This window comes from Lepidochelys olivacea (genome assembly GCF_965140295.1).
Source record: "Lepidochelys olivacea isolate rLepOli2 genome assembly, chromosome: 14".
Lineage (NCBI taxonomy): Eukaryota > Metazoa > Chordata > Testudines > Cheloniidae > Lepidochelys > Lepidochelys olivacea.
The window spans coordinates 45,919,575-45,942,660 of record NC_140424.1 but is presented as its reverse complement, the minus strand read 5'-3'; the positions used below and the strand labels follow the sequence as shown (position 1 = coordinate 45,942,660).

Here is a 23,086-nt window from a genome sequence, read left to right as displayed (position 1 = left end):
GCACATTGAGCGTTCGTCGCACGCAGCAGCACACTGGCTGATGTTTACCATCCTATAAAGCTTTCCTCTTCCCCTGAAAAAGCCTTGAAGGAAGCGAGTGTCCCGAAATGGTACGTGCAGCGGCAGCTTTGGCTGTTGACTGTTCTTGAGTGCATGGAGGCATTTGCCTAGAATCAGTAGAGAAGTGTGAATATTTCCACTCTCTTTCAATCTATCACCCTCATTGCCGAGGAGCTGGGCTCAGAGGTGTCCAGGCAGGTGCCCGGCGCTGGTTGCGGTAGCAGCCCGGGGAGGGGCGTTTTAAGGGGTGTGAACTGTGAATGTTGATGGTCTCTGTGTTGGGGGGTTACAGGCCTGGGGCCAGGGGATCCCCGGAATCGCCCGAGCCAGGGCTCTAGGGGGTGCAGTCCTGGGTCTCTGAAACGTCCCCCAGGTTCTGCTCAGCCAGCCTGGCCTCCTGCGTAACTCGGCCCCGGGGATTTCAGCCGGGATCTCTGCGTCCGGCCTCGCCCGGAGCTTGTCCTGATGGGCTGTACGTCCACCCGGCTATAGTCCAGGCTGGCCCCCCCAGACCAGCTGTGACTCGAGGTCGCTCCATGAGTCAGTCCCGAGTGACCCCGGTTGGGGACCCGGCCCTCCATAGCCAGGCCCTACAACCGCCTGGCACTGCCCTAGGACCCGGCCTGCTCTTTGCTCAGCCTGGCCCCACCAAGGTCCCCCCACCATGGGACCCTGCCCTCTCTGACAGGGGTGGAGGTGGGGGAGCAGGGCTGTGTTTCCCCCTGAGGTCCCCCCATGTGTCTCCTGCCCTGGGGGAGGGTCTGTCCCTTGCAAATGCCCAGCTCTAAAGACAAGATCTTGTGGTGGTGGCAGCCGTTGCTGGGTGGGCACGAGCTGGGTGGGCAGGGGGGAGAGGGCCTGACCCCCGCCCCAGGGGGAGCAGCTCGTGTTTACAGAGCCCCTGGATTCCCCCCACTGCTGCTCACACCCTGTCCTGTTCTCTGGAGCCCCGTGGGGCAGGCTGTCGGCTCTGGGATGGGATTCGCTATGTGTCAGGGAGTCCCCGGGCGATGCTCTGGAACTGCTCCCCACAAAGCCAGACAGGACTCTGGGGAAGTCTCCTCTCTGGGAGCAGCCTGTCTGCAGGACACACAGCTCACCTGGCTTCCCCCTTCCTGGGTCTGACCTTGGAGCCTTCAGCATCCTCTGGCCCTCCGTGCGCTTCCCCCAGCGACTCCGCCCAAGCAGGGTCCTGGGGAAGCCAGAGGGTCCTGCCCCCCAATTCCGTAGTCAGACGTGACTCTCATCCAGCCGGGGAAACAGAGGTTTATTAGATGATAGGAACATGGTCAAACACAGAGCTTGTAGGTGCAGAGAACAGGACCCTTCAGCCAGGTCCATTCTGGGGGGCAGTGAGCCAGACAACCCCGTCTGCACTTCACTCCTTGTCCCCAGCCAGCCCCAAACTGAAACTCCCTCCAGCCCCCTCTCCTCTGGGCTTTGTTTCTTTCCTGGGCCAGGAGGGCACCTGATCTCTTTGTTCTCCAGCCCTTTAGCTCTCACCTCACAGGGGGGAAGGGCCCAGGCCATCAGTGGCCAGGAGACAGAGTGTCGGCCATTTATGTACCCTGGCCCTTTGCTCTGCAACAATTACACCCCCTAAAGACTTAAGAACTGCCTTGGTGAAACTGAGGCACCCCTACAGTATTCAGAGGAAACATTAAGAACAGTCCTGCTTCGTCACACTATGGGTCTGTGCCGGGGTGGGATGGGGCAGGGGGATCCCTTGGCCTGGGGTCCCTGGAGGGAGCAGCATTTGCTGACGCCGTGGGGACAGGGAGCGACCCGTGTCTGTCTCTGAGAGTGTCACGGGGGGGTGCTCCGTTCACCCCCATGGCAGCACCCTCTCCATAGAGCTCAGAGGGGCAGGGAGCAGGAACATGGGGTGTGGTGGGGGGAATCCAGCGGGGAAAGCGCAGGATGGCCCTGATTTCTTGGGACGTGCCTCACCCATGAGGGAGGGGACGTGTCCGACAGACCCCCCGCCCCCCCACACACACACCCAGAACCCGCCCCCAGGAAAGCCGGCCGCACAGGGTCCTGCTTGGGCAGGGATGTCTGTATCCGTGACCCGCAGCCTGTCCCTCCGTCTGCACCCCGAGCCTGAGCACCTCCAAACCCCCATCCTCAGCCAGGACCCCTCATTCCACACCAGCCCCACTCCTCTGACTGAGCACCCCAGATGGACAGACAGCCCCCATGCTTGTCTCTAGCATGTGGAGGGTGGGGGGCTGGGAGCCAGGGCTCCTGGGTACTTTCCTAACACTGTGAGGGGAGTGGGGACTAGCGCGGGGGGCTGGGAACCAGGACTCCTGGGTTCTATCACAGTTCTGTGGCTTCTGACAAGTCGCTTTCCCTCAGTGTCCCCCTCTGTACCATGGGGTGAGGACACCGACCGGGGCTGCACTTCACTCGTAGTTTATTCCTCTCCAGTTCAGGGGTGGGGCTGGGCCAGGCCCCCCGGATGCCGGGTGGTTTCGGGTGGAAAGTCCCTGGCACCGAAATAACGCCCGCCCATGGGACCCTGGTGTCTCACTGACGCACCAACAAGCAGGACGCTGGGCCGGGGTTAGCACCTCCGGGGCTCGGCCAGGGGCAGCGCGGCACCGACCGGGCATCACCGGGCGCCGGGCAGAGTCGGGGCGGGGAGCAGAGTGTGTTGGATGCTGCTGGGGCCCCGGGCTGGGGGCTCAGAACCATCCCTGGGGGCGGGGGGGAGTGAAACCAGGTGAGGGGGAAAGCAGACGTCAGTCTGTCTGTCTGTCCGCCCACAGGCTGCCGGGGTGTGAAAGGACGTAGAGAGTTAACCCTTTCGGGGTCGCGGGGCCTGAGAAATGTCTCCACTGGGCTGTGGGCAATTGCACGGGGACTTTCCGCTGACACGGGATTGATGGCCCTGGACTGAAAGGCCCCATGTCCCGGCCCTGGCCCCCTGAGCCAGCCAGTCCCTCCCCCCCAATCCCGGCCCTTCAGCGCAGCCCTGTCCATTTGCCCTCCCTGACGGAGCCTGTGCAGGGAAAGCCCAGCGAGGCCGCGCTCGAGGGCTGGAGTCTGGAGGGGCCCGTACTCAGAGCTGGGCTGGAACCCAGGAGTCCTGGTGCCCAGGGCTGGGCTCTGTCTGGCCCATGGGGCTGCCGTAGCTGCACCATAGTTAGGTGTGACACAGACTTTGGTTAGCGCAGAGGCAGGATGGTGAATAGCCGGGGCGGGGGTGTGGCGGGGGGCAGGAGTAGGGCCGGGATGGTCCATGTGGGGCGCTGGAGAGAGAAGACTCCATGGCAGGGGGGTCTTGGCCAGCAGAAGGAGCAGCGGGCCAGGCTCTGAGTGACTCACACAGATTCATGCCCTGGCCCTGTGTCCCCTCCCACAGGGACAGCCCATGGGAGCAGCTGACAGGGACGTCCCCACGGCCTCATCTCCCCGCTCTCCGGGACACTCCCCCACCAGGGTCCCAGAGCTCTTTGCACCCCGATAGCACTGGGGCCAATTTCCCCCACAGAAATGCAGCCACCGCTGGGGTGGGGCCTGGCAGCTGGGAAACAGCATCCAATGGGAGCGGCGGGGAAGGGCCAGGGGAGCATGAATGGCCATGGTGGGGCAGGGGCTGGGGTCTCCCCGGCAGCCCTGGGGCAGGGTAACAGCGACAGAGCAGGGCCGGGCTGGGGGGAGGGGGAATGTGAGCACCCAGCCCACATATCGCCCCAGAGGTTGTGGGGTCCTGAATAGCTGGGACCCCACAAGCAACCCCCACAGCGGGATGTGGGACTCTCTGACTGGGATGGGGCTCTCGTGTCACTGGTGAGTCTCTGGGCCCCTGGGGGGTTGGGGCTGTGACTCCCTGGGGGGTTTGGGCTCCTGAATAATAACTGCCCTGCCCCATAGCCCAGCTCAATGACAGCCCCCCCATCCCAGCCCGGCCCTGTCGCTGACCCCAGGCCGGGGTGTCCGTGCTCTTGGGGTGCCCCCCAGGCTCACCAGGGGGACGGGAGCATCCCCCCCTCTGCAGCTGCCTCTCCCCTGGGGAAGGAACCGGTCTGCACTGGGACTGGGAACCCACAGCCTCCCCCAGGGGTCACCCCCACCCGCAGAGCCCCCCTCTGGGGTCCTGCCCCCTCCCTCCCGTCAGATCCGGCCCTGCCCAGGGCCCTCCCCAGCACAACAACCCTGATCCCTCCAGCCGCTAAATGGCCCCATGGTGTGTCTGGGGAGTCCCCTCCCCCAGGGCAGCTGCTCTGTGCCCTGCGTCCCGCTCCCCCCAGCCAGAGCCCAGCGGGCCCAGTGGCCCCAGCCCTGTCCCGGCCCCGGGGGAGCAGTGAGCACGGAGCCAGGGGGGCTGGGGATGGTTTATTAGGGTGCAGCAGTTCTAACAGCGCCCGGCCTCGGTCCAGCTTCCCCCCGGGCTGTGGAGCAGCGTCCCCCAAAGGTTCCCCGAGGGCCGCGGGGTCAGCGAGAGGGAACGTGGGGCTGGGCTGGGGCAGGGAAAGGGTTAACACAGGAGGGGTCGCCCCAGGGCCCTGCGGGGACTGAGGGGCAGGGACGGGTCCCCAGGCGGGGGCAGCGCGGGCTGGAGCCGGGCAGAGCGCGCGGAGCAGATGGGGACGGGAAGGGACCAGCCCCAGGTTCTGCATTCTCCGGGCTGGGCGAGGGGCTGGGAGAGACGGACGGAAACTCCTGCCGGCTGGGGATCCGACGCCCAGGATCTAACTCAGGAGCCCTGCAGGGAGAGGGGAGAGAAATCAGCCCCTGGCCGTGGGGCTAACGGGAGGGACGGGGGATTTTCTCTGCCAGGCCCCAGGGCGCCCCCAGGGACTCTGCCCGGCAGCCGCAGGGCTGGGCGATGCTCGGCAGGACCCAGGACCCTCTGCCCCCGGGAGCAGCTCGGGGATCGGCCTGAACGAGGACCGAGGGAGCCGCAGACTCCTCCTCCGCGATGCCAACGCCCCATTGCCCAGCTGCCCCGGGGCTGAGCCGGGCGGGTGTCATGGGCCGAGGGGCAGAAGCAGCCGCCCCACGGGTGTCCCAGGCAGCCCATGGTCAGTGTGCGGGGAGGTGGGTTTAACGGGGGGAGGGGAATTGAAATTACCTGCAGGTTGGGGAATGGGGCGCCCTGAAAAAGAAAGAGAGACATGGTCAAAGCTGTGGGCAGAGGGAGCCGGATCCTGGGGGTCAGAGCTCCAGCCCCCGCCCCATGGCATGGAACGCCCCTCACTAGGACCCCAGCCCCCGTCTAACCCCCAGACCTGGGGTTCCCCCCTAGCCTGTTATTACAGTATTGTAAATCCCTGCCCCAGGATCCCCGCCTTGGGGGAGGGGACGGGAAAGGCTCTCAGCCCCGGGGTACGGGCAGCTCCCTGCACTGCGAGGGGTCGGGGTCTCTGTCCCACCCCGGGGTCTCGGCCGGGAGAGGGGAGAATGGGAGCTCCCAGGCTGGCCCTGGGGCCCCCCACTGAGATCTCCCCATGGCCCCTGCTCTGTCCCTACCCTAAGGGTGGGTGTGGGGGGGAGATCTGACCCAGCCCCAGCCGACTAGAAGTTGGGAGGCCCCTGCCAGGCTCTGAGCAGCCCCTGCTGTGGGGTGGGAAGGAGCCTGCAGCCAGGCCCACATCCCCCCCACAGAGAAACCCTGGTGCCCCGACCCCGCCCGGAGCCATTCACCTTTCTTATTCTTCAGGTAGATGAGGAGTCCTGGCACCAGGAAGATCAGCCCCAGCACGAAGCCCCCGATGCCCGTCAGCATCTTGCTCCTGGCAGCATCAGACTGTGCCTCTGTGAGACAGGGAAAGGGGAACGGGCAGTCGGGTCAGAGCCAGAGGACTCCGGGCCAGGCTCCCGTCAGCACCAGGGACCAGCGCCAGCCGGGGCAGAGCCCGGGGCATAGCCCGCAGGTGCAGCTATGGGACATCAGGGCTCCTCCCGGTCTGTGATCATCAGAGATCGGTCTCCGGCTCTGCAGCGCGAGGTCTGACATCCTGCCCATTGTCAGCATGAACTAGTCGAGCCCTGGATACTCCTGTGAGCCACAGAACTGGACAACCCCTTTGTAAACCTTGCTCAGCTCTTGGGTCCGTTATATCCTGTGGCTGTTCGTTCCACAGGGGAACTTCACAGTGTGTGGAAAAAGTCCTTGCTTTTCCCAGGTGTGAATTTGCCCCCTCCGTCGAGCGTCCCCTTCTCCTTGTGCTGTGAGACAGGGAGAACAGGAGTTCCCAGCCCAGGTCAATAGATTTGGGTTAGCAGGGCTCAAACAAGTGCTCTAAAAATTGTGAGTAGGGTCGATGCTTTTGCTAAACACAACGTAAATGTAAAAATCTGGATGTAACTGTTAAAATTTTAGAAGAAAGTTTCCCCCCGCAAAAGCAGTGTCCTTTTCCAAATCAGGCCAAACCTTAAATTGCTAAAACCATTGACTCTCTTCCGCAACAAGAAATCATTTGTGTGTGTACTTCCATGTGCAATTCTCCCATTTGGCCAGGACAAAAACCAGATGGATCATGGCGTCTTCGTACGGATGATCAAAACTTAAATGAAGTCTCTCCAGCTGTTACAGCTGTTGTTTCCAAAATCCCTAATCTAATTAATCTGTAAATCACAGAGCAAAATAAGTTTCTACCATTGGCACCTGTTGGGTTTGAATATAACTATAAGCTTTAGAGAATGAGTTCAGCACTTCTGGAAGAGTGCTCCCAGGGTGGACACGCATCGGTACTGGACCCCGAACCTAAATTCTCACGAGCGTTGACATGTAAGAAATACAGCAGCAAATGAATTCCATGCCACTGACCAGTCAGCACACCCCCCCTCAACCCACGGCCGTAGCAACTAAACCAGCACCCTGGATTTCAACTCCGCCCAAGGAGTATAAAAAGCAGGAAGTGAAATTAAAGTTTCAAATAAAACCAAAGTTACCAATAAATACTTAAAAAGAAAAGGAGGACTTGTGGCACCTTAGAGACTAACCAATTTATTTGAGCATAAGCTTTCGTGAGCTACAGCTCACTTCATTGGATGTATACTGTGGAAAGTATCGAAGAAAGTACCCACCTGCGGAAGTGAAGAAACAGATTGATAGAGCCAGAAGAGTACCCAGAAGTCACCTACTACAGAACAGGCCTAACAAAGAAAATAACAGAACGCCACTAGCCATCACCTTCAGCCCCCAACTAAAACCCCTCCAACGCATTATTAAGGATCTACAACCTATCCTGAAGGACGACCCCTCACTCTCACAAATCTTGGGAGACAGGCCAGTCCTTGCCTACAGACAGCCCCCCAACCTGAAGCAAATACTCACCAGCAACCACGTACCACACAACAGAACCAGTAACCCAGGAACCTATCCTTGCAACAAAGCCCGTTGCCAACTGTGCCCACATATCTATTCAGGGGACACCATCACAGGGCCTAATCACATCAGCCACACCATCAGAGGCTCGTTCACCTGCACATCCACCAATGTGATCTATGCCATCATGTGCCAGCAATGCCCCTCTGCCATGTACATTGGTCAAACTGGACAGTCTCTACGTAAAAGAATAAATGGACACAAATCAGATGTCAAGAATTATAACATTCAAAAACCAGTCGGAGAACACTTCAATCTCTCTAGTGACGCGATTACAGACATGAAAGTTGCAATATTACAACAAAAAAACTTCAAATCCAGACTCCAGTGAGAGATTGCTGAATTGGAATTCATTTGCAAATTGGATACAATTAACTTAGGCTTGAATAGAGACTGGGAATGGCTAAGTCATTATGCAAGGTAACCTATTTCCCCTTGCTTTTTCCTACACCCCCCCCCTCGTTCCTCAGACGTTCTTGTTAAACCCTGGATTTGTGCTGGAAATGGCCCACCTTGATTATCATGCACATTGTAAGGAGAGTGATCACTTTAGATAAGCTATTACCAGCAGGAGAGTGGGGTGGGGGGAGGTATTTTTTCATGCTTTGTGTGTATAAAAAGATCTTCTTCACTTTCCACAGTATGCATCTGATGAAGTGAGCTGTAGCTCACGAAAGCTCATGCTCAAATAAACTGCTTAGTCTCTAAGGTGCCACACGTCCTCCTGTTCTTTTTGCGAATACAGACTAACCCGGCTGCTACTCTGAAACCTGTCAATAAATACTTCCAAGTGCTCGGAGCAGGAAAATGGAGCGTCCTACGGAAAACCAGCAGGAACCACTCCCGTATATTGATGGTCAATCCAGGAGGGGGCAAGAGACTCTAACACCATCGAGGAGGAGGCGAGTAAGTCTGGAGGTGTAACTGGCACGTGGGACGTATGTTTAGGACTTGTATATGCGGTGACATGTATAACTTTGTTGGTAACCTTAATAAAACTGCTAAAAGACAGATGCTCTCGTATGCGTTGGGTGCCTACGGCTCCATGTGTTCCTATGGGCTCTAAATCCAGAAGAAACAGAGACAACGTTGTGGAACTTGAGACTGCAGCCCAGAGCTGAACCCACTGGAGTGCGATTCAGCGTAAACAGAACGAAAGGCTACGGCAGACAGTGCTTTGAAGTCTTGGCTTGGGCTGGTATTTGTGGGGGCTGGGTGACCCAGAGGCTCTTACCCCAGTTCACGGCGAGGGGGCCCCGCAGGCTGATGTGCTCCACCTGGCAGGTGTAGACGTCCCCGCGCCGGGGGCTCATCTCCAGCATCACCAGGATCTGGAAGGTCCAGTCTCCGTTCTGGAGCAGCTCCGTGGACACCACCCCGGCCGTCTGCTCCTGCCCGTTCTTCAGCCACTTGATCTCGATCCCCCCGGGGTAAAACCCCGTCACGGAGCAAACCAGCAGGTGGGAGTGGGGCCCAGACCCCGATGTCGTGGGGGAAACTTTCACCTTGGGCTGAACTGGGGGGAGAGAGAGAGAGCTGGGAAAGGGTCTGGAGATGGACGGGGGCTCAGAGAGAACAGGGGCCCCTCCAGGGAAATACTCCCCCCAACCCCCGCATGTGCCCAGCACCTGCCTAGGGCGATGCCCCCCAGGGTGTGTGGAGTCCAATCCCCCCAACCGCACACACGGTGCCGTTCCAGGACAGGGCATCCGACCCCCCCAAGACACCTGGCAGCTGCCCGGGGCAGGGCACCCGGGATGTGTAAGGTCCCGTTCCCCGGGACACGCCCAGGACAGACGGGCTCCCCATGGTGTGTGGGGTCTGATTGCCTGGCCACCCTGTTCCCCCCTCACTGCCCTGGGGTGGGGCTGGTTCTCTCCTGCCCCCCGTTGCTCTGGTCAGGCTCCGGCAGGAAGGGCCCGAGGGGAGTCGCGTCCCGTCACCCCCATGGGGACAGAGCCGGGGACGGTCTGACCCTCGGGGCCCCGGGAGACGGGGTCTCAGGCAGGGACCAGGGGCTGCGCTGACCCCTGCCAGTGGGGACCCCGAGGGGGGAGGGGCGGGGTTGGGGGGAGGGGAAAGTTCTGCCCCATCGCCCGGCCCCCCGAGCCCAGGAAGGGGGGTAGGAGCCGCAGCAGCCGCCTGCCCCGAGGGGGGTCTGGGGGGGCGCTGGGGGCTGAACCCCTCAGAGGGGCGGGGGGGGCTGGGAAGGGGGAGGGGTCACCGGCCCCCCAGAGACTGACCCTGGGTGGGGCTCTGCTCCCTGCCGACAGGGGGCGCCGCAGCCAGACCAGGGCGGGGCGGGGCGGGGGGGGGAAAGGGGAAATTCCCCCCCCGTGACCCCGCCCCAGCGCCTGCTGCCCCCCCCCTCCCGCCGTGGCGCGAGACGTTCGGTCCCCCCCCCGGGGTGCAGGTGGCGGATCGCGCCCAGCGAGGGGAGGAGGGGGCGGGGCAGGGCGTGTCCTGCTGCGGCCCCGCCCCCGCGCACCCTCTCCGGCCCCGCCCCCTCGGAGCCCCGCCCCCGCACTCACCTCTGCGGCCCCGCCCCCCTCGGAGCCCCGCCCCCGCACTCAGCTCTGCGGCCCCGCCCCCCTCGGAGCCCCGCCCCCGCACTCACCTCTGCGGCCCCCGCCCCCCTCGGAGCCCCGCCCCCGCACTCACCTCTGCGGCCCCGCCCCCCTCGGAGCCCCGCCCCCGCACTCAGCTCTGCGGCCCCGCCCCCCTCGGAGCCCCGCCCCCGCACTCACATCTGCGGCGCCGCCCCCTCGGAGCCCCGCCCCTGCACTCACCTCTGCGGTCGACGCTGAACGGTCGGACCGCCCCGTAGTTGTGCCGGCAGAACCGGTCCACCGCCGCCTGCATCCGTGCCAGGATCGCCGGGTCCTTGTTCCAATACTCGGCGTCGGGCCGGCCCAGCTCCGTGTCCGCCACGAACACCCCCAGCTCGCTGTCGAAGTGGTCGGTCTGCTGCCGGTCGTAGATCCCCCGGACCACTAACCGGACCCGCCCGGTGCCGTTGGCGTAGAGACAGTCCCACTTCTCCTGGTACAGGAAATGCTCTGGGGGGGGGACGGGCCGGGCTCGGGCTCAGGCTCAGCGGGGGGGGGCGGGGACAGCCCGAGCCCCGGGACCCCCCCAGCCCCGCCCTGGATCCACTGGGCGCCGCGGGAGCCCGCAGGTCTGGGGGGGGGGTGACAGTGACGTGGGGAGACGCGGGGGGGGGGCGGGGGGACACTGAGCGGGGGGGACACGGGGGGAGGGGCGGGGTAGAAGGAACAGCAGAGAAACGGGGGTGGGGCACAGGCGGGGTGTGGGGAGACTGAGTCACAGGAGGCACAGCACAGATGGGGGGCGCAGGGTGGCGGGGAGCCAGGCCGGGGGCACTGACACGGGGGCTGGGGGTCGGTCGCTGTGGGGCAGGAGAAGGTCCCGGGGTCTGGCTCTGGAGCAGCCTGTTAATGTGGATTGACCCCAGGTTCCCCGGAGGGGGGAAGGGTGTAAAAGGGAACGATTCTCTGCATTGAGTCTCACCCCCATGGGAGGGGCCTGGTTCCCCCCATGGCCCCTCCCCAGCCTGGGACCCCCCCAAACACCACACAGGGAGCCGGAGCTCATGGAGAAAAGACAGAGACCGACACACCCAGCATCAGCCCAGGACAGGGCTCCCCGGGTGTGTGGGGTCCAATCCCCCCCTCATACATCTGCTGTCTGCCTGGATGGGTCTCGCCAGGGCATATGGGGCTGATCCTCCCTGATACACCCAGCGCCTGCCCAGGCTCCCCGGGGTGAGCAGGGTCTGATTCCCCCAATGCACCCGTGACCAGGATGGGGCTCCCCAGGGCATGTGGGGTCTGAACCCCTTGATACACCCAGCGCCTGCCTGGCATGTGGCTCCCTGGGCATGTTTGTGGGGTCCAATCCAACCTCACAGATACACACAGCACCCACCTGGGCCATGATCCGCAGGGTGGGTGGGGTCCGATCCCCCCCCCCCCCCGATACACCCAGTGCCTGTCCAGGATGGAGCTTCCTGGGGCGTGTGGGTCTGATCACCCCCCTCCCCCAGGATACACCCAGCGCCTGCCCAGGACGGGGCTCCCTGGGCACTGGGCAGTGCTTAAGTTGTGCCAGGGCTGAGCCCCGGCCCCTCTTTCATTACAGATTAAGCCCCCGGGGCGCTGGGGTCTCTGCTCACCTGGGGGCTCCGTGCAATGAGCCAGGTGGGTTCTCAGCACCGTCAGTGTCACGAGCAGAGCCCCAGCCCAGGGGCTCCCGGCCCCCAGGATCCGACCCGCCCCCATCGCGGCTCAGGAGGGAGAGAACTGGAAAGTTGTCGGGACCCCGTAGACTGAGACCTTCTCTGCCCAGCTCCGAGCACCAGCCCCAGGATGCTGCCCACGGCCCCGGGGATTGGGCACCCCCAGCCCAGGGGCCAGGCAGCATCGGGTCTGGGCAGCATCATCTGTTGCCGGGCAGAGCCGGCCCCAGCAGGTCTCGGTTCCATACTTCTCCCTCGTAGGGGGCAGAGCAGGGCCTGGGGTCGGGCTGCAGGACTCGCCTGGTGCCTGCCATGGCCCCGGGGCAGCTGGAGAGCGGGGCCAGCCCAGGGACCAGCCCCCACCAGAGCAGGGCCCCCAGCAACAAGCCTGGGACCCTCCGTCCCCTTCTCCTGGTGCCTCGACCCTCTGCTGCTGGCTGGGGCAGGCCAGGTCTGTGGGGGGGGTCTCTGGTTGTGGATAAATTTAGGCCCAGTGGAAGGTTCGGGGCTGGCCCCACAGGCAGAAGTTCTGAGCTTCCCCCACCCCCACCTCCATGGGCCTGAGCCCTGCCCCCTGGGACCCTGCTAGAGACGTTCAGTCTCCATGGGTCAGGCACAGCTCGGCCTCCCAGCTGCTCCCACCATCGATCTCCCTAAGTGGCTTCTCTGGCCCCCCTGTTTCTGAGCCCCTCTCCACTGCATTTGCCCCCCGCTTCCGTGGGGCAGGGCCGGGCCATTATCCCCAATGCCCAGCTGGGGAGGGAGGCCCAGAGAAGTCAGTGACTGGCCCAGGGTCACACACAGTCTGTGGCAGGGCCGGGAATGACCCCAGGGCTCCTGGGTCCCAGGCCAGCCCCTCTCGGCCCCTCCTGCCGGGGGCAGTGTGAACACCCAGCGCGTTAGCGGGGTGGGGGTGGGGGGACGGATGGCAGCGGGTTTGGGCAGGGGACACGGATCGACACACCCGCACAGGGCCCAGGACAGACCCCGGAGGGAGGGGGTTTGGTCACTAACAACAGGTCGGAGCCGGTGCCAGCAGAGGGGAAAGGCCCCATGTCCCCGTCCCCACCTCCTCAGCCAGTCCGTCCCCACCTGGGGCCTCATGGGGGATGGTCCCATGTCCCAGTCTTCCATGGATGATGCCCCAAACCCCGTGTGTGGCCTGGTCTACACTTGTCCCATCAGATCTCTGTGGCTCAGGGGTGTGACCCCCCTCAGTGGAGAGCTGGGCCGGCCAAGTCCCCCATCTGCACCGAGCCGTGCTGCAAAGCAGGGTGCCTGGGGGGGGCGTGAGCGCCCTCTGGGGAGACCCCACCCAGTGGCGCCGTGTCCACACTGGGGACAACCCCCCTTCCCCCTCCGGTGGCAGCGCATCCACATCAGGGACAACCCCCCCGCCCCTCCCCCAGCGGCGCCGTGTCCGCATCAGGGACAACTCCCCACTGGAGGCGCCGTGTCCACGCCAGGAGCAGGCATCTGGCCGGGAATGTGCCGTGTGGTCAGCCCCAAATGCTTTAAAATCCTGCGACGATGTACGAATACCAGCTGTGGGGTTTATTTGCCTTCTGCTCTTTGAGCCCCTCGGGTGCCCGGGGGTCACAGTTTGAAGCTCTCCCCGCAGCCCCAAGGGCTGGACACTCACTTTGTCTCTAAGATCGAGGCTGGAATCGTCCCAGACCCACGTGACTCCAGGAGCTGGGGCTTTAGGAAAACACAAAATTTATCCTGAGACTCGTGACACAATCCTGAGAGCCGGGAACACTGAATTTCTCCGTCTCCTCTCGGCGAGGCTCAGCCCTGCTGCTCTGCCCGGTAACAGCCTGGTTCGCGCAGGGATTTCTGCCATTGGGTGCGGGACCCTGGGGCGGGCTCCCCTGGCCAATGCCGGGCACTGCCCCCCAGCCCTGCCCCCCAGGGTGTGACACGTGCCCTCCGGCCCCCTAGAACTGCCGGCCCCACGCCCAGCCCAGTGTCCGGGGAGAGGAGATGGGCGCAGGACGGGGCGTCCCCATGGCCCAGCTGGCCCTGCTCACCCTGCTGGCCCTGCCGGGCGCCGGGGCGGTGACAGGTACGGGCGGGGCGGGGGCTGTGACGCCTGGGCCTGGGGGGGCAGCTTGACCCCCATAGTGCCCGACTCCCACCTCCAGGGAGGGGACAATGGGGGGCTGAGGGGCATGGCGGGAGCTGCAGGGAGGAGGGTCTTGTCCCATAGGAGGGAGGGGGGGGGCTGATCTGGATGGGGTGGAGGGTGGTGGGTCTCACCCCTGTGTCAGGGAGGGGGGAGGGGAAGCCGGCACGGGGGCAGCAGAGGGATCGGGGGGAAGTCGCTGTGGTTTGGGTATGACACAGCCCTGCCCTAGGGGTGCAGCCCCCCATTCCACACAGGGGAGATGGGGGAACGTTCCCCAGAGGGTCACTCCAGGGCCAGACCCTGCTGAGCAGTGAGAGCATCTGTGCAGAGCAGGGAGCCCCTGGCCCTGCTCCCTGGCCTGTCCCCATTGTCTGGACTGGCCTGGCCTGTCCCCAGGACTCAGACCCACGGGGGCTCTGTGGGGCACTGTCTCTCCTTGGCTAGTGGTGGCGGGTTCCCTGCTTTGCGATGGCTGGGTGAGATCCTGCCGGGCGAGCTGGGATCCCTAGGACAGTGGCTCTCAAACTTTTGTATGGGTGGCCCCTTTCACACGGCAAGCTTCTGAGTGCGACCCCCCTTATAGATTAAAAACGCTTGTTTAGATATTTAACATCATTATAAATGCTAGAGGCAAAGTGGAGTTTGGGGTGGAGGTTGATAGTTTGTGACCCCCCATGTAATAAGCTCGTGACACCCTGAGGAGTCCCGACCCCCAGTTTGAGAACCCCTGCCCTGGGATGTGGGTGCTGAAGTCCCTTGGGCCCTGGGGAATCCCAGCCTCAGCCCTGAGCCAGCTTTAATGTCTCTGGCTGGGGAGTTCCCAGGCTCCTGGTGACCAGCCCCGGGGGGGGGTGAGTGTCGGGGACCAGGGATTGAAATCGCCCCGAGAACCAGGTCATGGCTATGGCGGGACACAGAACAAGCCCCATGGACAGCCAAGAGAATGAAATGTCCTGCAACCGCAGCCCCAGCCCCCAACGCCCCCAGGAGCCGGTTTGGGCTGGGTCCCGTCCCCACTTGCCAGCTGAGCCGCGTTTGGTCTGGTCACTGCTTGGCTGGGAGATGTGAATGGAAACTAGGGAACTGAGCTGGGGTCAGTAGGGGGGTGTCACGGAGTCCCTGGGCGATGCTCTGGAACTGCTCCCCATGAAGCCGGGCAGGACTCTGGGGAAGTCTCCTCTCTGGGAGCAGCCTGTCTTCAGGACACACAGCTCCCCCGGCTTCCACCTTCCTGGGTCTGACCTCGGAGCATTCAGCCTCCTCTGCCCCTCCGTGCGCTTCCCACAGCCAGTCCGCCCAGGCGGGGTCCTGGGGAAGCCAGAGGGTCCTGCCCCCCAACTCCGCAGTGAGACGTGACTCTCAGCCAGCCAGTAAAACAGAAGGTTTATTAGACGACAGGAACATGGTCTAACACAGAGACACCATCAGTGGCCAGGAAACAGGGTGTCGGCCATTCTCTGTGTCCAGACCCCTGCACACACCTGCCCTCTAGGGCTCTGCAGTGATCATACCCCCTTATCCCACTGTGAGGATGTGAGGCAGCAGGGAGGGGGGAGTGTTGACCTGGGAATGTGCCCTGGGGAGGGGAGACCTGAGAGCCTGTCACCTGAGGGGGGGGGGGGAGGTAACACCTCTGCCCAGGAATGTGGACGGGGAGTGCAGCAGGGAACCTGCTGGGGGGGTTTAGTTTTCAGTTTGGGGCTGGGTGGAGGAACACAGGGAACCCCAGGGCTGTGGTCTAAGCTCCCTGCTCCCCCAGAAGGACGTGATTGAGGGGTCCTGGTTGTACCCACAAGCTCTGTTTTGGACTGTGTTCCTGTTGTCCAATAAACCTTCTGTTTTACTGGCTGGCTGAGAGTCTCAGTGGATCCCAGGAAGAGGGGTGCAGGGCCTGGACTCCCCCACACTCCGTGACACCCACCCCCTAGCTACTTAAGAACTGCCTAGGGGAAACTGAGGCACCCCCACACTATTCCGAGGAAACATTAAGAACAGTCCCACTTCATCACAGGGGGTCTCTGCTCTCTCAGTCCTTGCACCGGGGCAACCCTAGGGGGCTTGTGCTGGGGGGACTGGGGCAGGGGCGCTCTCCCCTCGCAGTCAGTGCTGGCCCCATTGCCCCCAGCGATGCTGGGGGGCGCCGTGCTCCACGCACCTGCCCCCCTCCCCGACACCGGGGAGCGTTTGTGCGAATGTCACAGCCCGGGAGCTGGGGGGCTGCGCTGTTGGGGGAAGTGCTGAGACCCCCTCCCCCGGGCGGGGGATCAGCCCCCCAGGTGGCCGGTGCTGATGCCCGTCTCCCCGCAGCGGAGAACATGCTCTCCCAGGTGGCCTTCTACCAGCGCACGGACCCGGCCCAGCGCGAGGCCGGGGAGTTCATGTTCGAGTTCGACCAGGACGAGATCTTCCACGTGGACCTGGAGAGGAAGGAGACCGTCTGGCGCCTGCCCGACTTCGGCAAGTTCACCAGCTTCGAGGCGCAGGGCGCCCTGGGCAACATCGCCGTGCTGAAGAAGAACATGGAGATCATGATCCAGAGGTCGAACCGCACGCGGGCCCAGAACGGTAAGGGGGGGGCACCTTCCCCACCAGGGGCCTGAGCCCTCCCACCACCTTCCCTGCCAGGGGCCTGGCCCCTTCCCCGCTGTCACGGAGTCCCTGGGCGATGCTCTGGAACTGCTCCCCATGAAGCCAGTCAGGACTCTGGGGCAGTCGCCTTTCTGTGAGCAGCCTGTCTGCAGGACACACAGCTCACCCAGCTTCCACCTTCCTGGGTCTGACCTCGGAGCATTCAGCATCCTCTGCCCCTCCGTGCGCTTCCCCCCAGCGAGTCCGCTCAGGCGAGGTCCTGGGGAAGCCAGAGGGTCCTGCACCCCAACTCCGCAGTCAGACGTGACTCTCAGCCAGCCAGTAAAACAGAAGGTTTATTAGACGACAGGAACATGGTCTAAAACAGAGCTTGCAGGTGCAGAGAACGGGACCCCTCAGCTGGGTCCATTTTGGGGGGCAGTGAGCCAGAGAACCATGTCTGCACTTCACTCCATGTCCCAGTCAGCCCCAAACTGAAAACCCCCTCCAGCCCCTCCTCCTCTGGGCTTTGTTCCTTTCCCGGGCCAGGTGGTCACCTGATTCCTTTGTTCTCCAACCCTTCAGCTCTCACCTTGCAGGGGGAGAAGGGCCCAGGCCATCAGTTGCCAGGAAACAGGGTGTCCGCCATTCTCTGTGTCCAGACTCCTGCACACACATGCCCTCTAGGGCTCTGCAATGATCATACACCCTTACTCCAACCCCCTAGATACTTAAGAACTGCCTAGGGGAAACTGAGGCACCCCCACACTATTCAGAGGAAACATTAAGAACAGTCCCACTTCGTCACACCCGCTTCCCCGGATCCTTCTCCCCACCTTCCTGAGCAGAGACCCCTCCCATCTCTCCCCTACCTTCCCCTCCTTGCACACCCACCCGGGCCTGATACCAGACCCCACCAGAGATTGAGAGTCTCCTCCCAGCTCCCCCCACAGCCCCTGGAGGGCTCCAGGGAGCCAGTCAGCCGGGCCAGGGCTGTGCAGGGCAGGGGTCCCGGGCAGTTCACACCCTCCAGGCTGGTGGCCCAGGGCATCTCTTTGCCAAGGGCTGTTCCTTGCCCGTGCCCAGCCCCAGGCCCTGCCCCTGAGGGATTCTCTCGCCGGCCCCTGGTGCCCCATGAGCCGTCAGGGCAGGGAGCTGGGACGGCCCCGGTGACGCCCCCACAGTCCTGGGGAGAGACCCCTGAGCTGGAGCGTGAGCACCAGGGACTGGCTGGCTCAGGGGGGCAGGGAATGGGGCACGGGGCCTTTCCCCTCTAGGGGGTTGTCAAGGTTCCTCCCCCACTCTGAACTCTAGGGTACAGATGTGGGGACCTGCATGAAAACCTCCTAAGCTTATTTTTACCAGCTTAGGTTAAAACTTGTCCAAGGTACAAATTAATTTTACCCTTTGCCCTTGGAATTTCCACTGCCACCACCAAACTTTAACTGGGTTTACTGGGAAACGTAGTTTGGACACGTCTTTCCCCCCAAAATCCTCCCAACCCTTGCACCCCACTTCCTGGGGAAGGTTTGGTAAAAATCCTCACCAATTTGCATAGGTGTCCACAGACCCAAACCCTTGGATCTTAAAACAATGAAAAAACATTCAGTTTTCTTACAAGAAGACTTTTAATAAAAGTAAAGGAATCACCTCTGTAAAATCAGGATGGTAGATACCTTACAGGGTAATTAGATTCAAAACATAGAGAATCCCTCTAGGCAAAACCTTAAGTTACAAAAAAGACACACAGACAGGGATAGTCATTCTATTCAGCACAGTTCTTTTCTCAGCCATTTAAAGAAATCATAATCTAACACATACCTAGCTAGAAGAAAAGGAGTACTTGTGGCACCTTAGAGACTAACCAATTTATTTGAGCATGAGCTTTCATGAGCTACAGCTCACTTCCTCAGATGCATCGGGTGCATCCGATGAAGTGAGCTGTAGCTCACGAAAGCTCATGCTCAAATAAATTGGTTAGTCTCTAAGGTGCCACAAGTCCTCCTTTTCTTTTTGCGAATACAGACTAACACGGCTGCTACTCTGATACCTAGCTAGATTACTTACTAAAAGTTCTAAGACTCCATTCCTGTTCTGTCCCTGGCACAAGCAGCAGACAGACAGACAGAGACCCTTTGTTTCTCTCCCTCCTCCCAGCTTTTGAAAGTATCTTGTCTCCTCATTGGTCATTTTGGTCAGGTGCCAGCGAGGTTACCTTTAGCTTCTTAACCCTTTACAGGTGAGAGGATTTTTCCTCTGGCCAGGAGGGATTTTAAAAGGGGTTTACCCTTCCCTTGATATTTATGACAGGGGTGCTGGCTCCAATCTGGTCCCAGGGCTGGGACTGGCTGGCTCAGGGGCAGGCAATGGGACCCACTCACCCCTGTCTCCCCAGTGCCCCCTGAGGTGACTGTGTTCCCCGAAGACCCCGTGGAGCTGGGCAAGCCCAACTTCCTGATCTGCTTCGTGGACAAGTTCTCCCCACCCGTGCTCAGCATGACGTGGCTGAAGAACGGGCAGGAGGTGAAGGGGGGCGTCTACGAGACCGACTTCTACCCCCGCCAGGACAACTCCTTCCGCAAGTTCTCCTACCTGCCCTTCCTCCCCAGCCAGGGCGACTTCTACGACTGCCGGGTGGAGCACTGGGGGCTGCCCGAGCCCTTCACGAAGCACTGGGGTAAGGCTGGGATGCCCGGGAACCCCGTGGGCCCAGGGCTGGGAGCCAGGATGCCTGGGTTCTGTCCTGGCTCTGGGAGGGGAGTGGGGGCTAGTGGGTCAGAGCAGGGGGGCTGGGAGCCAGGACACCTGGTTCTATCCCAGCTCTGGGAGGGAAGGTTGGGAACAGCCCCCCTCACTCCGTGCCCTGTCCCTCTCCTCCTCTCTCCAGAAGTCCAGGTGCCCACCCCCGTCCCCGAGACCACCGAGACCCTGATGTGCGCCCTGGGCCTGGCTGTGGGCATCATCGGCATCATCGTGGGCACCATCCTCATCATCAAGGGCATGAAGATGAACGCCGCCCGCAACCCGCGGGGCCCCTTGTGAGTAGCCGCAGCCCGGGGAGGGCACCCGCTGCACCCGCAGCCCCTGGGCCCACACAGCACTCCCCGGGGAGACCCCCACCTGTTGTGTGTCCCCCAGCCAGCCACAGCCCCATAGCCCATCCAGCACCCACTGGGGAGACTCCCCGCACCCGCTGTGCTCCTCCCAGCCAGCACCCCCTGTGTCACAGGGAAACTCCCAGGCAGTGCTGGGAAGTGGCCCCGATCCCTGCCAGCTTCGTGTTGGGGCCCAGAGCTCCTGGTAACTGACCCTCTTTGCCTTTCAGATAAACGCGGGGAGGAGCCGGGCCCCTGAATCCCCCAGGTGCCTTCGTGAGACCCACTCGTACTGCCCCCCGCTGTCCCCAGCGTCCCTGCTCTGTGCCCGTTGGTGCCAGCTGCTGTACCCCGACCCCGTAACCGGGACAAGCCAACCCGCTAGAGACTCACCGGGGAGCCGGCCCCTCGGACTTCCCTCACCCACCCCGCTGCTGGGCTTGGGAGGGGGCACCTATCCAGGGAGAGGGCTGCTGCCCCATGGGGCTGGGAATGGGGATCGCCCCTCGTCAGGGGCAGCAGGGCCCACGGGGCTGATCCAAACCCCATTGCCATCGTGGGGAAGGTTTCTCTTGACTCCAGTGGGAGCTGGATTGGGCCCCGAGCCCGGCCCCTGTTGGCCAGAGGCTGCTGTCAGTCAGCCCAGGTAAAGCCCCTCCAGCCATTACCCAGAAGGCTTTGGGCCAGATTCGGCCATTCCCGGTCAATGGGGTCCCTGTGGGATGGGATCAGGCCCATGGCTGGGGGTGGGGCAGCCCCAGTGCCCGGCTAAAGGCCCCATGGCACCCGTGTGCGGCTCCCCCGGGTCCAAGGGCCCAGCGCGGGGTCGGTGTGGGAAGGGCCCAGTCCCTGTATAGTCCCCGCCCCGTGTGTGTCCACAGCCCGGCCGCCCCCGATCTCGCCCTGCAGCTTTGCGAACAGCCATAAAATGGGTTTTGGGGACGTTTTTTATCATGATTTTAAATCTGGTCAGTCTGGGCCATGTCCGCGGCAGCCTGTGTTAGCCCAGCCCAGCCGCAGTTGGTCCAGGGGCCCTGGGTTATAGCGGGAGTTAAGGGCGTTCAGTAGAAGGGCTAAGGAAGGGGCCAGGACTCCTGGGTTCTGTCCCGGCTGTGGGCGGGGAGTGGGGGCTAGTGGGGGAGAACTGGGAGTCAGGATTCGGGGGGTCGATTCCCGTTGCTGACACGGACTTGCTGCGAGTTGTGATGCACCCTATGCCTGTTTCCCCTTGTGTGATATATGGCCAGTCTCCTCCTACTGTGGTGGTGGGGGCTCTGGGGCTGAGGGATGGTCCCTGAAGAGCTTTGAGATCGTCCCATGGCCGGGAGCCCTGCAGAAGGGCAGGACTCATGGGCCAGGGTCCCCCGGGACTGAACCCCGCAGGGCGAGCGGCTGCAGAGAGATGCTGGCCTGTCTGGGTGCTGCGGTGACGTCCCCCAGGCTGGGGTCACTGTGACGCGAAAGGCAGATCCCCCCACCCCAAACACGGCACTGAGCCCCCAACCCAGCGCTTCCTTGCACCCCTTCACTGGCACCTGCTGGGAGACCCCTGTGATGGTTCCCCCCCGCCCCATGGTGCCACTTGGAAGTAGGGCACCACTGAGCCCACCTGACTCACCAGCGAGGGCTCCCTTTACACCGTACTGCTCTGCAGCCTGCCAAGCCCCCCCGGCTTCAGCCTGCACGTTACCAGCACACACACAGGTAGGGACACCCCCAGCTGCAGCTTCACACAGATGCTGAGATCAGCTCTGCATGGGAAGGCTCAGCTAAGGAACTGCCCGGTACTCAAGTGCACACCCCCCTCTAGAGGATAAACCCCAAATTATACCGTCTTGCACTGCACAGAGATGGGTACAGCATAAGCTCATGAAATTCACCCCCTCCCTCAGTGTGGAGAGGAATATGCACAGCCTTCTGCCCCCGGTTATGATTTTCACACCCTGGGTTTAGAGAAAACAAAAACAAGTTTACCAAACTTAACCCCCTCCGCCTGTGATTTATTTCTAATAGATGCTTGGGATTGCTCAAACTGGTCAGCTAGAGTAGCCAGTTCATCGACAGTTTTCACCTTTTTATCCCATAAACGCTGTTTTACATCGTCATTACACACACTCAGGAAATGCTCCTGAGCAACATGATCAGCCATTTCTGCAGCGCTTCTAACACCTTTTCCCCCTTGCCCATCACATCTCTCATCTGCTTCCACAGGCCACATTACTCATTCCAGCCCCTCTCTTTAGGCTTCTGAATTTTACTCAATCTGCTTCAAGTGTGAAAGTGTTTTAAAACCATTTCCTTGAATTTACCATAATCTGCAGCATCACCAATAGGCATCTTACTGAATCTGTCCAGAGCTTTCCCAGACAACTTTGCAACCAACATGGGCATCTTTTGGTCTTCAGGAATCTCATGGAGCACATACAGCCTCTCAAGGTGATGAAATATTCAGCAATGTCCCCTGTCTCGCTGTATGCAGGACACAACCGCTCCCATTGGTGGCTTTTTGGAGCGGTGGGACCCCGTGGTGTCTCTGTGGGGCGCTGGTTCCGCCCCTCTATCAAGTCCAGTTCATGCTTCCTCTCTCTTTCCTTCTGCTCCATGGCGAGCTTCTGGGCCTCGATTTCCTTATCAGCCTCTATCGGTCTCAGTTCCAGGGCGTTCTGGTGCGCAGCCTCTTGTCCGGCATCTCTGCTTCTGTGGTTCTTTGCTCTGCTGCTTCTCCTGCATTGATCTCCAGCTGCTTTAATTCCATTTGCCTTTTGCTCCCTCCGTCTCTCCCCTCCCCACTACCCGCCTATCCCTCCCCCTTGGCTGTCCCCCACCATCCCTCGCTCAGCGCGTCGTCCCCCTGCCTGGCTTGGTTACTTACCCTGCTGCCTGCCCCCTTCCCCACCACCCCCCGCCCTTCCCACTCCCTGCCCCCACCCTCACGGGGCGGCCATGTGTCCGTGGGAAACACCTTGAGCTCTGTGGACCAGTGACATTTTCCCACGGGGCGGCTCCACGCCCACGGCGCTGACCCGGCTTCCAGCCCATGGGGAACCAAGGCCGGGAACCGCGGCCAGTGGGAGCTGCGGGGGGCGGGGCCAGAGCTGCCGGGCCCCGCCCCCGGAGTCGGGCACGGTGTGGGGGGAGCCGCAGGCAGCCCCTCAGCCCGCGGAGCAGCAGGTGTCGGTCACTGTCAGACAGACACAGACGGGGTGGGGGTTGGGACAGACAGATGGAGGCCGGGGGAGCAGCGATGGGCACCCTGGGGTTGGCATTAAATACCGACTACAGAGGGGGCTTCCTGGGGGGGGCTATAGCAACTCCCCCCACCACAGAGCAGATCTGGGCTGCAGCTAGCTCCATCCATCACTCCGCCCCGCCCCACAGAGACCCACACAACCCTCTGCCCCCCCAAAAAAAACCCCCACCGACCCCTGTGCCCCCGTCACTCCTCTCCAGAGAGCCCCCCCTTTGTGCCTCCAGAGACAGCTCCCCTCCCGCCTGCTCCCTACCATCTCACTGTCACGGACTCACAGATCGTGCCCATTCTTGGCCCCGTGCGGTCCGTGGGGGGTGCCCCATTCAGTGAGACAGCCCTTCTCCCGGGGGTCCACTCTCTCTCGGGGTTAAGCCCCTCCATC

The 23,086-nt window shown here is 62.1% G+C and overlaps 2 protein-coding genes across 3 annotated transcripts; one reads left to right on the top strand and one right to left on the bottom strand.

Annotated features, from left to right (window-relative positions):
- Window positions 1-4,391: 4,391 nt before the first annotated feature.
- LOC311530967 (DLA class II histocompatibility antigen, DR-1 beta chain-like) lies at window positions 4,392-12,107 on the bottom strand. The gene is made up of 6 exons (XM_084648034.1): window positions 11,598-12,107; window positions 10,192-10,461; window positions 8,637-8,918; window positions 5,716-5,826; window positions 5,144-5,167; window positions 4,392-4,774 (listed from the first exon to the last, which is right to left on the bottom strand). The coding sequence occupies exons 1-6, from the start codon at window positions 11,701-11,703 to the stop codon at window positions 4,761-4,763; spliced, it is 807 nt and encodes a 268-aa protein (XP_084504160.1). The 5' UTR covers window positions 11,704-12,107; the 3' UTR covers window positions 4,392-4,760.
- Window positions 12,108-13,056: 949 nt separating this feature from the next.
- LOC311530971 (HLA class II histocompatibility antigen, DR alpha chain-like) lies at window positions 13,057-21,403 on the top strand (the record flags this gene model as incomplete). 2 transcript variants are annotated; one of them, XM_084648043.1, is made up of 5 exons in its annotated part: window positions 13,057-13,472; window positions 16,099-16,356; window positions 18,755-19,036; window positions 19,247-19,397; window positions 19,685-21,403. In XM_084648043.1, the coding sequence occupies exons 2-5, from the start codon at window positions 16,107-16,109 to the stop codon at window positions 19,686-19,688; spliced, it is 687 nt and encodes a 228-aa protein (XP_084504169.1). In that variant the 5' UTR covers window positions 13,057-13,472; window positions 16,099-16,106. The 2 variants fall into 2 exon arrangements, with proteins under 2 accessions (XP_084504169.1, XP_084504168.1); XM_084648042.1 differs by lacking the exons at window positions 13,057-13,472; window positions 19,685-21,403 and adding an exon at window positions 13,605-13,728 and having other exon boundaries at window positions 19,247-19,401.
- Window positions 21,404-23,086: the final 1,683 nt, after the last annotated feature.

Bases quoted from the DNA above. Each gene is read 5' to 3' on its own strand.
- LOC311530967 (XM_084648034.1), bottom strand. From the start codon at position 11,703: ATGGGGGCGGGTCGGATCCTGGGGGCCGGGAGCCCCTGGGCTGGGGCT. The intron at 8,919-10,191 runs GTGAGTGCAGGG...CTCTCCCCCCAG, and splicing joins GTTCAGCGTCGACCGCAGAG to TTCAGCCCAAGGTGAAAGTT. The intron at 5,168-5,715 runs GTGAATGGCTCC...TTTCTTTTTCAG, and splicing joins CTACCTGAAGAATAAGAAAG to GGCGCCCCATTCCCCAACCT.